Raw genomic sequence first — 16,990 nt, forward strand, 5'->3', positions numbered from 1 at the left:
TATTGTTTTGGAAAGCATTCCATAAAAATTTTGGAGTGTATGGTAATTAAGGCTTAATCCAATGGAACTAGTCTAAATATCCAAAAAGTATGTAAAAACATATGAAAGAGACTGTAGAATATATACCAACTTTTAATAGTCTCTTATTCTGAATGTTAGAATTATTAGTATTAAAATTTGTTTGCTTCTGGTTTATCCATGTTTTCTACATTATCTGTAATGGACAATAAATTATTCTTTGAAATGGAAAACAAAGTTATTTAAAAATAATCTAATAAGCTGCCCAAGAAATAGCTTAGTTTTATTTCTACTTCCTTGATTTCCAAGCCATGTGTCCAACATTTAGATAACTTCTAGAACCAACATGCAGACAGCTGAGTCAGTTATACTAGCAAGCAGCACCAAGGACCGAAGCCTCTCTGTCCCTTGGTACTAAGCACTAACTATGTGCTAGGTACTGTGTTAACTAACACAAGCTGGGAATAAAAAGAAGAGAGGGCCCTAGATTTTTGGCTTAAACAAGAGACAGACTAGTGGCAAGAAACAGATGTGTATGTTCACAGCTAAAAATCAAGGTATGTTTGAGAGTGCCAAGGGAAAGGAGAGATGATTCTAATTTGTCTGTACCAATCATCTACAATTTGCTTCTTTCCCTCTCTAATTTACTACTGAACCATCAAGATCATAAAACAATGAAAACTCATAATATATATTCCCATATAAAGCTTACTAGTCCTACTTAACTCTCAGGGCCAGCTCACATGTCACTTCACCTTTATCTCTGGGGATAAAAGCACCTGTCTTGATATGCTGTGACTATGGATTTAGTCTGAGAGGGCAGACACTAAGTCTAATTCATCTTGGTACCCCCAGGTCAAGATGGCATCCACTGTGTATACATCATGACTTTTTCAAGCTTTGTTCAAGGGTTTAACATTCCTGGCAAAGGAAACTTAGAAGTCATACCTGGCTGAATAACTAAACTCTACCTCTGAAACTAATAATACACTATATGTTAATTAATTGATTTTAAATAAAAAAAAAAAAGAAGTCAAAGTCATACCTGGTTGGGTTCCTTTTGTCCTCCTCTGAGATCAAAAACCAAACAAAGTCTGCATAGCTCATTCTTCCCTCTTTCTGAACTGTTTTTCCCCTGAAGAAAACACATGGTTATGAAGTTCCCTGAGCAATTACTCAGATAAATTTAGTAGGATGACAGACTAAACATAAAGCAACATCTTTCTTTGTAAATTAAGTCAAAGGAAATCAGAATGCTGGAAACCTAACAAAGGGCATCCCTTCCATTGTCTATATTGTTTGCAGAGGACTGGAGGGTGAAACCAGAAGACATTTGTAGATATGAAGAAAGAAGTCTGGTTTCCAATTTGAATGCAAATAATCACCAGGATCAAATATTGTTACCTGTATTTAGGTAAAGAATTGATGCCCGTAAATTAAAGAATTACTACTGTCTTGTATGAAGCCATGGTGTGCAGGAAGCTGTGCTAAAATGAGATTGTTAAAGTGTTAGCTGTAATTCATTCATTTCTCTTTAAAGATTTTATTTATTTGAGAAAGAGAGAGAGCAGGAGTGGGGGGAGGGGCAAAGGGAGAGGGAGAAGCAGACTCCCTGCTGAGCAGGAAGCCCAACATGGGGCTGAATCCCAGGACCTGAGATCATGACCTGAGCTGAAGGCAGATGCTTAACCCACTGAGCCACCCAGGTTCCCCATCTGTAATTAATTTTTAAACTCAGATGCTTTTTCTTACCTTGTTACTGCCCCAGAGAATATCCTTTCAATAATTCTGTTTGATGAAGCTAAATGTAAACAAGAGGGTACAAAGCTAGTTAGAAACATGTTGCATAAAGGCAATACTTTTGGCAAATTTATTTTCAATAGCTACAATCTAAAATATAATAGTCTTCCATAATGAGAAGTTATGAGTATTTAAATTTTTACCTACATATAATTTATATTTCTGAAAGAATCTGAGGTGGCATAATCAATTAATTAATCACTAAAAAAAGAACAGGCAAATGATTATGCCTGATAGCTGGGATGTATTAATGTAGCTGAGTGCCAAGTTAGTTCTGAACATCAGAACAGCTAAGACAAAAATGTACAGAATTTGTATTGATCTTGTTATCCAGTAGGACACCTTTTCCTTTAAAACAAGACAAATTTTATCCTCTCATGAAATTCAAGGGGAACTGACTGGCAGCTCCTAATATAAGGGACTTTGAGTAAAACAATGGAGAATGCTTTCAAGTAGAATTTCATAGAAGATACCTAAACATACCACATACTTTTCTAATACTCTTATTTTCTAAGAGTACACTGGTACCTCATTGTTGGTTCAAAATAACCAAAGGCTTTAGTTTTAACAAAAGGATATGCCAGTACAGGTCAAACCTAGGGATCTGGTGAGGACAGGAATGTTCTCCTGTTCTTTTAAGAAATTGTTCTTTTAAGAAGTGCCCCACGTAATGGCATGTACACTATAATTTCAAAAGAAGTGATGAGTCAGTAAGGAGTCAGTAGCTACCAGCATCTAATTCTTCTGCACAGAGTTAAAAGGTAAAATTAGTTTGGCTGAAGATGTTGGGAATATGGGGGTCCGTACAGCCATGCCGGGCCACAAAGCTTATATAAGGACCCTCTAATACTCTGTTGAACATTGGTTTATGGGGTTAATAATTTGTACTAGATAGACAAATAGAGGGCTGTATAGGAAAGGCATGGAATTTAATTTCAAAGCTAAAGTCTTTAAATTTGGAAGGTTTAGCCTAAAATTGAAGATCATGCTGTCCCATTTAGGACAGGTTGGTGGACTGGCAATTACATGGTCTCAGTGACCCCTGCATCATGCAGGCCTAGATGCCTACTTTTCTGGACTTCATTATTTTAACATGCCTCTACTGAGGTGCTATGTGTATATATACAATATTTGGGGACTTAGTGAGAATTATGGTATATCAGTCAGCGTGCTTTAGAGCCTGTAAGGTTTTGCATGACCTCATGTTACACAGATGATCTGGCCACTGGTGATTAGAAGGTGCAGAGCTAATAAAGCTGACCTGATACACCTGTGAATATTTCCATTTTTATGCTATTCTAGTGATGGGAAGGTTGTGACTACTTGAAGAAGGGAGGCAGAGTACTAAACCAAGTGCTGCTTGTTTATCAATAAGTACATCTGAGTATTTTCCCTCGATACCTAGTTGGCACCTGAGAATTGAGAGGTAGAACTCTTTCTTATATATGGAAAGTTCTATGAAACTGGACATCATATAGAATGAATCTTTTCTTAAGATGTAAACGGTTAATTACAGATATACCAAATAACAGAAGTGAAATTCAATGCATTTGTTTAAGATTTGTACTCTGCTACATTTAAAAGGCTAAAGGCTGATTAAAAAAAAAAAAATCAGCAGTGCCTGAGAAGACATTTAATAGAACAGGGCGATCTTTTTATTATTATTTTTTAAAGATTTTATTTATTTATTTGACAGAGAGAGACATGGCGAGAGAGGGAATACAAGCAAGGGGAGTGGGAGAGGGAGAAGCAGGCTTCCCGCAGAGCAGGGAGCCCAATGTGGGGCTTGATCCCAGGACCCTGGGACCATGACCTGAGCCGAAGGCAGACGGTTAACGACTTGAGCCACCCAGGTGCCACCAGGGATGATCTTATGAGAAAAAAATGAGTCAATGTATTTTGGTGTTTGGTGAAGAATATTAAAATCAGGTAATAGTTTCTAAGTTTACTACTGGTAAAAATGAAGCAAAAGGGGTAATATCATGTGATATGTGATATTTTTGCTCTCTGATAAAAGAAAGCACACAAAATTCATCTGCAAGGAAAATACTTACTCTGGAACTAAATTCCAAAAAGTTAAGTTTTTATGATTCCTGGAAAACTGGCAAGTTAGAAACATTTTCATCCTTGGCTGTTCATAAACACTGGTAAAATGGGAAATTTATAAGGGTGTATATACATTCTCTTTCAAATAAACTTTACTTAGGTATGGATCTTATTCAATTCATCATTAGAAAATAAACATCACTATAAAGACTCAGCAATTAATCAAAACAAAGACTCTAATTGCTTACTTACTGTAAGTCCCTTATATACTTGCCTTCTAAATAAAAAATTGATACCTTCACCCATTCCCACTTAAAAATTCTTGGCTCTTTAAAGAGGACTTGATTAGATAAAGAATTTAAGAAATGGGAATTGCCCATTCATATAACAATTCATATAATTCTTGCCTTTTTCAAAATAGTTAAGTTTTAACATCTATAAAACACTTACCCTGGTCATTGTATCGAGATAAATCAGCCTGGCTGATGTAGAGGTCATGATCACTATCTAGTTCCCAGAATTTACAATAAATAACATAGAAATGTTCATAGGAGAAGTAATCTGTGATTTGGTTTATATCTTCCTCTTCTTCCAAAAGGGCTAAAGTCTGAAATAGTATGAAGAGAAAGATTAATTTATTTTATAATTATGAAAACCAGCTTTGGCCGTTATATAGTTTAGTAAAGTTTAATTTTAAATCGAACTAAAATTTTTGGTTTGGGTACCAAACCAGGAACTTTAATAGGCAAGCTCTTCCAACCTTTAATCAAATGATCAATCTATAAGCATTTATGAGTTCTGTATTATGCTTAGCAAAGGGTTAGATGCAGGGGAGGATTTAAAAGAAGGAAAGGGAAGGACTGTTACCAAGGAGATTGTAGCCCATCAGAGGTCCCCAGACCACCAAGCCAGAACAATTAGACAACAGGCTGAATTACACGGTCATAAACTGACACTGTTTGTAACTTTCCAAAATTATGAAAAGTGAGCATCTATTCTATTATGTAGAGTGGAAATCCACATATAGGGTTTGGTTTTGTAATGAGATCAAATTTACCATGAAGGTGACTTATGTATAGCATTGTGCTGATGTGTGGTGGCCTGGAGTAGAAGTCATGGGGATGGAGCTGCAGGGCCCTGAGCTGGAAGTTAACCTGGGGCTCCCCTGACCCACTGTGTGTCCTTATGGAAAACACCAAAAACAATAATTTTGAACCCAGAATTCTTACAATTCTTATAATTATCATGTAAGTGGGCAGATAAATGAAGATGTTTTCAGAAATGAAAGATTCAGAAAGATATAAGAAGCCATAAAAAAACCTACAGAAATAGAAAAAACAAAATAAGATGGCAGAAATCAGATCAGATATATCAACAATCACAGCAAAGATAAATGAATTAAGTCTCCATATTAAAGTATTTAAAGTATTTTCAGATTGAGCACAAAAACAACCCCCCCAAAACATATCTAGGTATATGTTATCCATAAGAGATAAATCTAAAATAAAATTTAAAAGGAGGTTTAAAAAAAAAAGGACAAATATACGCTAGCTAAATCTTAACAAAAAGAAAATGTGTCAATATTATTGGAAAATAAAATGGAATTCAAGGTGAAAAATATTATAAGGGACAGAGGTGACTATTTCATAATGCAAATAAATTACTTTGATAAAAAATTGTGTTCCAAAATGTAAATACTAGGAAACCAATATGCCTTGGCAAGCTGAGAACATAAATTATTACAGTAAAACTTCTTAATGGAAGATTCTGTTGCCAGTAAAATTATAAAGACTACACAGAAACAAAGGAAAACCATGATGTGGTTAAGTGCAAAATATGGGATTTAAGATTATACATACTAAAAACTCTGTAAAATCCTAAAATCTGCATTTATATGAGACTAGAAGAACACATACAAAAATGCTATTAGTTGTATTAGGGTGATGAAATATGATTTTTCTCCTGTTTTCCAAACATGGCTGGTAATGGTTTGTTTTATAAAAAGCTCTTTAACATGTACAATGGAGAATATGTACAATAAGACAAATCTTGAGAAGGAGCTCTCATTCTCCCCTACTGGATTATCATAGAATGAGAAAGACAGATAACTTGTGCTTTTAGTGAATGTGAAAGTATGAACTAGTACAGGTTTTTAGGAGGCTAGGTTGGCAGGATCTATCAAACTGAAAACCACACTGGGGACACCTGGCTGGCTCAGCTGGTGGAGTTGTGCAACCCTTGATCTTGGGGTTGTGGGTTTGAGCTTCACGTTGGGTGTAGAGATTACTTAAAAATAAAAAATCTTAAAAAGAAAACAACCCTGAAAATGCATATACCATTTGATTCAGGATTTCCCCTCCAGTTGTCTATTCTAGAAAAATTCTTACCTATATACACACAGGAGTAAAGTACAAGGATATTCACTGCATCATTGCAAACAGGAAAACCCTGAAAATGACTTAAACACCCTCTACAGGAGAATATGTAATTTAGTTATGGTAGAGCCATGCCATAGATTATGCTGCAGTTAAAAGAATGAGATAGATTTATATGCATGGAAATGAAAAGAATGTTAAGATAGGCTGTTAGTGAAAAAAAAACCACAACAGAATGATCTCATATATTTTAAAAAAACACCTCAAAAAAGCGGCCATACAAAATAAAACTGTTTACTCCATGTATATACTCCATGTATATAAAGGAATATAAGGGAATAAAACCATAGATAATATGGATGGGTTCCCTCTGGGAAAGGGAATGAAATGGTAGGGTGAAGGGATAAATAGTGACTTCTGCTGATTATTCTGTATATGTTCATATTATCTGAATGCTTTATGAGCATATAAATCATGAGCATACATTCATGAATAATGTACTAAATAGGAAGAGCAGGAGAGAGATAAGGAAGAAGGGAAAGAATTAAATCATGCTCCAGGAAGAACACTTGAGTTCTGTTTCCAGTTCGGCCATTTACTTGCTGTGTGATCTTATCTAAGTCATTCAACCATACCTGCACCTTAAATTTTATCATCAATTAAAAAAATATGTATTACAATAATGCCAGAAACTGTTACAAACTAATGTGCTTCAGGAATGTGAGGGATTATCATTCTTAAGGCGTAAGGCCTCTTTACGGAATCACTGCTGTCTCAACCCATCCCATGTTACCTACTGAGAGAGGCAGGCACCAGGTGTTCCATAAATACGAACAATGACTGTGATGATTACTATTCATTTTAGAATAAAAAAGGTTTTTATACGGATTATGGGTTGCTAATTTTGCCAAGTCTTCATTACTTTGTCCCAGATGAAGACAGGGAAAAATAAAGAGTACATAAGGTTGTATTATTAGCCTAAGCTTCATTTAGTATGATTCATTGAAAATAAAATATTTTCTTTCCTTTCAAGTATGAACAATTCTTTCTTTAGGTTAATGGAAGCCTGAATAATCAGGCATGAAGATTACCTCGGTAAAAGGCTCCCACTAGTGGTCACTACTTTCTCTCTTATTTGGTAAAATAAAAAAAATAATTGAATGGAATGTATGCTTTCGTAAAAGGACTTTTTAGTATTTTTCTCCACTCCAGTAGAGCTGGATAAAGAGTTGTTGCTGAAAGGATCAAGTTGAAACCCCTCCATTCCTTTCACAAGGCCTTTCCACACCCAGCTCATCTCACCCCTCAGGCTGTATCACTGGTCACTCTGCAGAGCCACTGGCCACTTTATTTTTATTTTTTTTTAAGATTTTATTTATTTATTTGACAGAAAGAGAGAGACAGCGAGAGAGGGAACACAAGCAGGGGAAGTGGGAGAGGGAGAAGCAGGCTTCCTGCCGAGCAGGGAGCCCGATGTGGGGCTCGATCCCAGGACCCCGGGATCATGACCTGAGCCAAAGGCAGACGCTTAACGATTGAGCCACCCAGGCGCCCCTACCACTGGCCACTTTAGACTGTGGTCTTAGAGTGTAGACACTTTCATGCTTCTGGGCCTTTGCTTATGCTGCTCCTGTTATCTGGAATCCCCTTCTAAATTTTTACTTTGATAAACTTCCGATACCCTCCAAGGTCAAGATCACATGTCAGTCTTTCTGTGAGGCCTTCTCTGCATATTTGTTATCCGTTTTTGTGGAAATTTTCGTCAGGTGTGACTGTGCACTTTTCTTTTAGTCCATGTGCCTTGATATAAAAAAATCCCTCTTATTCTTCTTTGTTCTCCCCAACACATCCCAGGTATCTGGTAAATGCTTAGTGACTGAAAGTAGTGAAAGTGCTTTGTATACAATAAGCACTCAAATATTTGTTAAATGAAATAAGAATATTATTTAACTTGTTATTTATTTTTTTACATTTTTTAAAAAAGATTTTATTTATTTACTTGTCAGAGAGAGAGCACAAGCAGGGAGAGCTGCAGGCAGAAGGAGAAGGAGACTCCCCACTGAGCAGGGAGCCCGATGTGGAACTCGATCCCAGGACTCTGGGATTATGACCTGAACTGAAGGCAGAAGCTTAACCCACTGAGCCACCAAGGTGTCCCTCACTTGTTCTTCATATATGAATTCCAATGAGAGACGTACTTGCAAAAAGTTGCTTTTTCTTATCTCTGTTGAAGTTATTTTTCCACTCCAAGATCTGTTGACTGTGTAGAATATTCTCTGAATAACCTGGTTCCAAAAGAAAACAAATCAAATAAAAATACTGAAGATATTTATTACTTCACCAAAGGCCATCTTATGAATGTATCTTGAACCAAGCTATGTTTTGGTTTCCTGATTATGGCAAGTGTAATTTCTAATAAAAACTAACATCATATTTTAAAAATCACATCCATGTCCCCTATAATTCCAAGAACAATAAAAAGATACTCTTTGCTCATATGCCTGCATTTCCCAATTACCTACATGTCACTTTATTTACCTCTCATCTTATACAGTGATGCCTGATTCAAGCGTTTATTGGGCTGGATGTTTTGGGAAGGCAAATGAGGTGGGAAATACACACTGGATTGGCTTAACAATCGGTGGGTCATAGGAATGGCTGCCTGGTATGACTCAAGAGGACATTATTCTGGTTATTGTAGCCTTATTCACTGGACTCTTAAAGACTTCTAGTCTTCCAGACTCTTTCTGGAAACTCAAATACATCTGGGATAACTCATATACTGAGTCCTTACTTGGGCATGAGCAATTTTGTTATTAGCTAGTCTTTAAAGGGTTTAATAACAGATGTAAAACTCTGGAGAAGACCCTGGACAGGATGAGAGAGGAGGGAATGGGTAGCACATGTGTCTGAGATTGATGACATGTGTGTGGTGGTGTAGTGGAGGGTTGGAGAAGGAAGACAAGGCTGCTATCCTGGAGGGAGGAGGCTGTAGTGTATTCTTAACAATTTTACCTGGGGTTATGCCTATGCATTTAATTTCTCTTTGACCCACTGGTTTTGTTTTTTTCCTCCAAAAGGAAGCAGTAGTGAGAAGAGCAATTTAACCAGCTTTCTTAAAAACTATTTTAATTTTTTTTGGTTTCAAGGTTTTATTTAAATTCTAGTTAGTTAACATATAGGGTAATTACTGGTTTCAGGAGCAGAATTTAGTGATTCATCACTTATATATAACACCCAGTGCTCATCACAAGCAGCTTTTTTTGACACTTTGCCTTTGATTTTGACTATCTAATAGAAATCCTGTATCCTTGACGGTTTTATCATGGAAGAGGTTAGATCCTCTTTATTTATTTATTTTTAAGATTTTATTTATTTATTTGAGGAGGGGTAGAGAGAGAGAGAGAGAGAGAGAGTGAGAAACAGCATGAGAGGCTCGGGGGAGGGTCTGAGGGAGAAGCAGGCTCCCCGCTGAGCTGGGAGCCTGATGTGGGACTCGGTCCCAGGACTCCAGGATCATGACCTGAGCTGAAGGCAGTCACTTAACCAACTGAGCCACCCAGGCGCTCAAGGTTAAAGCCTTTTTAAGTTATTTTAGTACAAGAACATAAAAGGGAAGACATTTGGACATCTATCCATAGAGTAGGCCTAATGAGGGACTAAACCACCATTCCCCTTCTGGATTCCTTAGCAAAGAGAGTGATTCTCAAACAGAGCAGGGAAAAACCAGCCTCAGAATGAAGGTCCAGATTTCTGCTGCCCAGCTTACCTTATCCTATAGCAGTGCTAATTCCTGACCCTTCAGAATCTAGCTCAACTGCTAACTCCACAGGAAGTGTCAGAACAGGGACTGGGGTAGAGCTCTGTCTCATGTGCTCCAACTGTCAAGTGAGTCTCCTTCAGTTCATCTTATATTCTAAACATTGGTGCACCTGACCATCATCACCTCCAAACTCCAAGGTACCAGGTCTTTCTTGACTTGCGTCCCAGTGCTTGATATGGTGCCCTGCATATCAGGTGGTTAATAATTGCTTAGTAAATTTTTTATTTGAGGAATAATTGACATATATTATATCAGTTTCTGTGTAAGACATGATTTGATATTTGTATATATTGCAAAACAATCACTGTAATAAAAGTCTCCTTAACATCTGCCGCCATACATAGTTATGGAATGTTTTTCTTGTGATAAGAACTTTTAAGATTTACTCTTAGCAACTTTCAAATATGCAATATGTTTGTATTACTATATTATATATAGTATTAATTATACACAGTATATATAGTATTAACTACAGTCACCATGTTCTCCTTTACATCCCCATGACTTAACTTATTCTATAACTGGAAGTTTGTACCTTTTGACTCCCTCTTCACCCATTTTGCCTATACCCAGGCCCTGCCTCTGGCAATCACCAATCTGTTTTCTTTATGTATGAGCCTTTTTTTTTTTTTAGACTCCACCTCCGAGAGAGCTCATATAGTATTTGTCTCTGAGGTCTGACTTACTTCATTTAGCATAATGTCTTCAAAGTCGATCAGTGTTGTTGCAAATGGCAAGATTTCATGGCCTAGGGGTACCAACGCCCAGCCACGTGCAGTTGAAAATCCACATATAACTTGACTCCCCCCAAATTTAATAATATCTAATTATCTAATAGCTTACTGTTGACTGGAAACCCTACCAATTATGTAAACAGTTGATTAACATATATTTCGTATGTTATATATGTACTATATACTGTATACTGTATTCTCACAATAAAGCTAGAGAAAAAATATTAAGAAAATCATAAGGAAGAGAAAGTTTATTTACAGTGCTATAAAAAAATCTGCATAAGTGGCCCATGTAGTTCAAACCCATGTTGTACAAGGGTCAACTGTATGTATATACCACATCTTTATCTATTCATTCATTGATGGGCACTTAGGTTGTTTCCATATTTTGGCTACTGCTAATAATGCTGCAATGAACACAGGGCGCACTGATCTTTTTAAGTTAATATTTTTGTTTTCTTTAGATAAATACCCTGCAGTGGAATTGCTGGATCATATGGTGGTTGTATTTTTAATTTTTGAGGAACCTCATATTGTTTCCCATAGTGGCTGCACCAATTTATATTCCCACCAATAGTGCAAAAGAGTTCCTTTTTTTTCTACATCCTCCCTAACACTTGTTATTTTCTCGTCTTTTTGTTATTGCCATTCTGACTGGTGTGAGGTGATATCTCACTGCAGTTTTGATTTGCATTTTGCTGATGATGAGTGATGTTGAGCAACTTTTTATGTACCTGTTGGCCATCTGTATGTCTTCCTTAGAAAATTGCTTCATAAATTAAAGAGATTTGAGACTTGTTAACAAAAACTTTCATGCTGTACCTGTGATAAGAGACATATGGGTTGGAATCATAGCTAGTTGAATAACTCTCTTCAGAGTTGAAAATAAAGAAAGGTCTCTAATTAGTATTTCACATAAATCAGTACTATTCTCTATGATTTACAGGTAGATAGCATATAAAATGTACAGAAAACAAAACAGAGAGGGCTAACTATATTCAAGATTATTGGAAAAGATACTATGAATTTAGTAATTTTTACTCTTGAGGGAAAAATAAGATTAGAGTGTACATGTGACCATGATCTGAATGGCTGACTATCTGGTGGAAGAAGTGGCCGACTTGTTCTGTGTTGCACCAGAAAGCAGAACTAAAATTATTGGATAGATAGTGCATTAGGTTTGAGCAGGGACTAGCTGGTGTCTAATTTCTCTATTGGCTCTAATCACTCAGACTCTGACTGAGGTGCTTCAGGGCAGAGAATGTGTCCTACTTGACAGTGTATTCTTTTCTTTTTTAATTTAAATCCAATTAATTAACTATAATGTATTATTGGTTTCAGATTTTTAAAATTTTATTTTTAAAATTTAAAGGTAATTAATTAACATAGGGTGTATTATTGGTTTCAGAGGTAGAGGTCAGTGATTCATCAGTCTTATATAACACCCAGTGCTCATCAGATCACGTGCCCTCCTTAATCAACAGGGTATTCTTAACACTAGCTTTGCAGAAGTTCATATAAAAAAGATGGAGGATTTTAAGTACAGAAATTACATATACGAAAACAAACGGTAAGAATACCATTTATCATAGTTCCATGGCTCCTCTCTCAAGTAAAAGTCAATTTCAAAACATATTATTACACCAAAATTTTCTATGTTGAACATGATTAAATTTTTATCCTTATTATTTGATTTTGAATATAAATTTATCTAAAGTCTAAGTTTCCTATTTTATTTTCCTATTTTATATTTATATATTCAAATATTTTATATTATTTATGAAGGTACCGTGTTACACTTAAAATGATAAAGCTTTAATCTGTATTTATTTTTGCTTATTTTGTTAATCATTTTTTGTTTTTCTTTGATAGAATTTTTAAATTCACAAATGTTTTGACTGTTAAGCGTTTTCCACTTTTAGCCTCTGCTAACTTACTTATCTAATAATATGAAAAAACATACTTGTAGTCTGTTTTTCCATAGCCTAAATCTCTTTATTCAGTAGCCCCACTTCATCAGAACATTTATTGGTTTCCACATTACTGATTCAGCATTTTAGCTCATTGAGGTACGGGCACCATCTAGTGGTGAGAACATGTAGCTGCTTGGTTCTACATCTACCCTTGTTTCCCCCCCCCCCAATTTTGTTCTACCACTTTTAGGTAAATAAAAATTAATCACAGTTTTTAAAATAATAAAAAAAATTTAAGAATTAGTAATGGTAAGAATAATTGTTTACTACCAGTGAGTGGAACAAAATTTGACAATTTTTTACCAAGGGATCTCTGGTCAACTTGATAGTTTGAATTTTAAATCAGTTTCCTTTCTTTTTCCTTATATCCGTTGAACTGGAAACCTCTAATTCACAAGTGTAGGTCACCAGAAATGTGAGCAAGTGTTTGGTAGCTCTGTCAGACAGGTTTTGACAAGTGGATTGGATGTGGACACAAAAATAACAGATTGCTCATTACAGGTAATTTATGCAGATGAGTATTCAAAGGCTGGAAGCATGGTTCTTCTACCTGGCAGGGAATGGTGAAAAGATCGTTGATCCACTCTGGTTAATACAGCTCTGAAGAGTATTTCTCCGCGGTCATCTGCAGAATTTGGACTTAAAAAAAAAAATCTAATACAAATTTCCTCCTTTCTCTATCAAGAGGTTTGGAGGAAAAGTCAAGCTGTTAGTGATGAGCAGTCTCCACCACAGTTTAGTCATCTCAGGAAATATCAGTATCTTGTCCTAACAATTAAATTCCTGGCATTTCAGCCTAAAGTGATGGCTTCGGGCCAATCAAGACACTGAATCTATCACTAAGACACCATCTGAGCAAGCCAGAGAAATGTCTTTGCTGCCAGCACCAGTGTCACAAAGAAGTATTTTCAATCTCATTGTTTATTTTAAAAACTCACATGAGCACCTCTTTCCTCAAAAGGCAGCATATGCCAGCTAGGATAAGCAGAGTCTTTTATTCACTGGCAACTTCTCTGCACGGCATGCAAAACTGCAAACTCAAGGGCTATAATTTGCTAGTACTTCCAATTTTCATTTTCATTCAGTATCAAGAGACTTATTTCTTAAAGGAGAATATGGAGTAAATTTAGGTGTATTCTCTTATTTGGGTAGTGATACTCTTTTTGCTGTGTGCATAGTTGGTGCTCTGTCTTTCCAGTCTGAAAATAGCTGACAAAATAATTAAATAAACAAATGGAAAGTCTTTTCCTATAGCATAGGTTTTTCAGTGATAAATAGAAAATAAAAGTTGCCCAACTTTTCACTATATGAGTGCCACACTAAAACTAATATTTGAGCCATACTTTGTGTCAGTAGTTTTTTCCAACTAGACAGAGTGAAAATACTGAATAACTCTAGCATGCAAACAAAAAAAATATATTAATTGTTTTTTACTACATGCCACTGGGATTATATAACATTCAATAGGGTCAAATGACAAATTAATTTCGCTTTTTCTGAGATATTTATCTTTAATTCTGAGGCTGATCTAAGTTTCTAAGAAACTGTGTGACCTTATCAGTTTTTGCTCTGAACAGGATAGAGAATGATGCCTCTGTCATTCACTTTTATGCCATTAACAACATTCATTAATTTCACACTAGAAAACTTATTTTGATTTGTTCTAGAAAAACTCACTGTACTCTGAAGTAATGCACAAGTTCCAATGATTTCATACCATTATTTGGCCAGATTTCACAACAGAAAAGGCAGTCCTTTAATAAAATTCTGTTTCCAGATATTCATTTGATACTTTTTATTTGCACTTTCCTTTTTCAGATGGTACTATGAGGTTATCACAATAGGTACATTTATCTTAGTACACAGAGATTCACATTCTGTATTCTCAATGGGATCTTGTTTACTATTTATGTTATGATGCTGTTTTGAATTGCCCTATTATCATTATTTCATTGCAAGTATTTTACAATTTAGTAATTATTTCTGAGTAATGGATTTATTTTTGTGAATTGGGGATAAAGCAGAATAACAAGAGAGTGTACATTTTAAAAATATAAATAATATGCAAATGCCATGAAAATGTATCAGCAGAGATAATTAATGATATCCTGTTAATTGACCAATTTAGTTCTCTTTGTTTAATGATTAACATAGCAGAATTTCTAGGAAAATGTGAATTACATGTCAACAAAATTGTTTCATGGCTTTTCACTCTGAAATTATAAATTCTTGGGGACCATTTGCTAGATGACACAGACCATCATGGGTCCATGGTACTTCAACAAATGCCAAACTAGAAAGTGTAGAGAAAGAAAATTTATCTCTATTTTATAATTCTGTTTATTTAACATTTTTTCTAAGAATAAATTCCAATAAAAAGTTCCTCTATAGAGAGTATTTTCCGAATTGGTAGAAGGTTGGGCTGGATTATCTCTAAGGTCTTTCCTAGCTCTTAAGATTTTCCATTATGCTATTAGCATGCCCTGAGTTTATAGAACAGTCAACAATCAGAACCCAATAATTCCCTATGGAATTGAAGCCACAGTTAATGTGTAGAATTCTTAACCATGAATAATTTCACTTATTTATTCAATAAATACAGTATATCCAATATGTGCTAGGCACTATTCCAGGTATTGGAGATACTGTAGTGAAAAATATAGACAAACTCCACTGCTCCAGTGGAGTTTCTATCATAGAGAAGGAGAAGTTAAAATTTAAAATATTAGATGATGTAAGAGCTGAGAAGAAAAATAAAGCAGAACAAATGAATAGAGGGTACAAGAGGGAGGAGAAGGGTGAAGAAGGCAAAGGGTGTTCAGGGAAGGCCTTACTAATAAGGAATATCTGAGTTGGATGAAGTAAATAAAGGAGGAAGTCATGTGGAAATCTGTAGAAAGAGCATTTCAGGCAGAGGAAAGAAGAAGTGAAAAGCACCTGAGGCAGAAGTGGAGGTGGTGTGTTCCAGGAACAGTGAGAATGCAGTCGTGATAAAGCACAGTAAGTGAGGAGCAGGGTAATGGGAGAGAAGAGAGCACAGAGGTTGTAAGGGGGCGTGTGTGTGTTGCGGGGGATTGTGGGGAGTCTTAGCAAGGACTTTGGCTTTTCCTCTGAGTGAGACGGAAACCACTGGAGGGTTTGAACAGAGGAGTGACATGATCTGACTTACATTTTCAAAGGATTACTCTGCTTTGTGGAGACTACACTGTAGGCAATGAAGGTGTAAGCGGGGAGACCAGTTCGAAGTAATCCAAGTGAGAAACCACAGTGACTGCACCAGGGTGACTGTGGTGGCGGTAATTGAGTACAGTGGTGTGGTTAACAGGCAAAAATCACTTCTGAGATAGTCTTAGAAGACAGTGACACCTTCTGGCTCAAAGAAAGACTTACAAGGTTTTACAACAGAAGAGAGCCAATGTAAAAGCCAAGAATGAAGTTCTGAAAGGAGAAAAAGAATGGGAGTATTCTGTAACTTGACAGAACCTAATAAATTCATGGCCAACAAAAAGTACCCTAAGAATGAGAGCGTTTTCCTCAGAGGTGACTGCCCTGTAATCTTACTGGGGGATTGTGCACCAGACGCAAGGGCTAACTCACTTGACTGTGGCTGTGATGGAGGGGTTTGTCCTAGGGGGCTCATCTTTGGAATTTCTCCAAAGATAATGTGGGAGTTAGGGCAAAGAATGCTGGACATGGCTGCAATGTGCACTGCAGGTTGGTGTGCTCTGACTCATCATTCATGCCTTACCTGCGACTCGTCAAATGAGGCCATGCATGAGAAACAGGGAATGGAAGCACCTCACAAAATGGGAGATTGTGATTATGCTACGTTAAATTCTTATGTGATTTGTTTTCTGATTATATGTAAGCTATTTCTCATTATCATTTCCAGTTCTAAATTTGAGACACATCTTTTTCTGGAAAAGGCTTTTGAAAATTCTTTTCAGTATTATTTGTAAATGCTCAGTATCAACTGGGTATCAATATTAAAAACAAAGCAAAAAGTGTACCTCCTAAGACCAAACAGAATGAAAGTATTACTCTAATTCTGTATACACTGGTACTTATAAGAAGGAAAGTAGATATCAATAACTAATTCAATTTTATTTTACCTTCCTCCCACTTAAAATAATCATCATAGCCCAGGTTATCTTTTGCATAAAGATCTGAAAGCCTGGACAAAGGAGACTTATAGATCTATATTAAGGAAAAAGAAGACTC

At 36.0% G+C, this 16,990-nt stretch overlaps 1 protein-coding gene across 10 annotated transcripts in view; it reads right to left on the reverse strand.

Annotated features, from left to right (window-relative positions):
• PPP2R3A (protein phosphatase 2 regulatory subunit B''alpha) overlaps positions 1 to 16,990 on the reverse strand; it is a 214,616-nt gene that overhangs the window by 61,846 nt on the left and 135,780 nt on the right. For 9 of the 10 annotated variants that reach the window (XM_073899719.1, XM_073899723.1, XM_073899703.1 and 6 more), the window contains 4 exons: positions 8,438 to 8,524; positions 4,315 to 4,471; positions 1,771 to 1,819; positions 1,064 to 1,153 (listed from right to left, as the gene is read on the reverse strand). In XM_073899719.1, the coding sequence (XP_073755820.1) occupies positions 1,064 to 1,153; positions 1,771 to 1,819; positions 4,315 to 4,471; positions 8,438 to 8,524 (383 nt within the window). The remainder of the gene's footprint in view (positions 1 to 1,063; positions 1,154 to 1,770; positions 1,820 to 4,314; positions 4,472 to 8,437; positions 8,525 to 16,990) is intronic. The other variant, XM_073899727.1, reaches the window with a different exon arrangement.

The sequence above is a fragment of the Callorhinus ursinus genome, unplaced genomic scaffold (assembly GCF_003265705.2).
Source record: "Callorhinus ursinus isolate GAN/ISIS: 27379988/994484 unplaced genomic scaffold, GSC_fseal_2.0 scaffold1, whole genome shotgun sequence".
Classification (NCBI taxonomy): domain Eukaryota; kingdom Metazoa; phylum Chordata; class Mammalia; order Carnivora; family Otariidae; genus Callorhinus; species Callorhinus ursinus.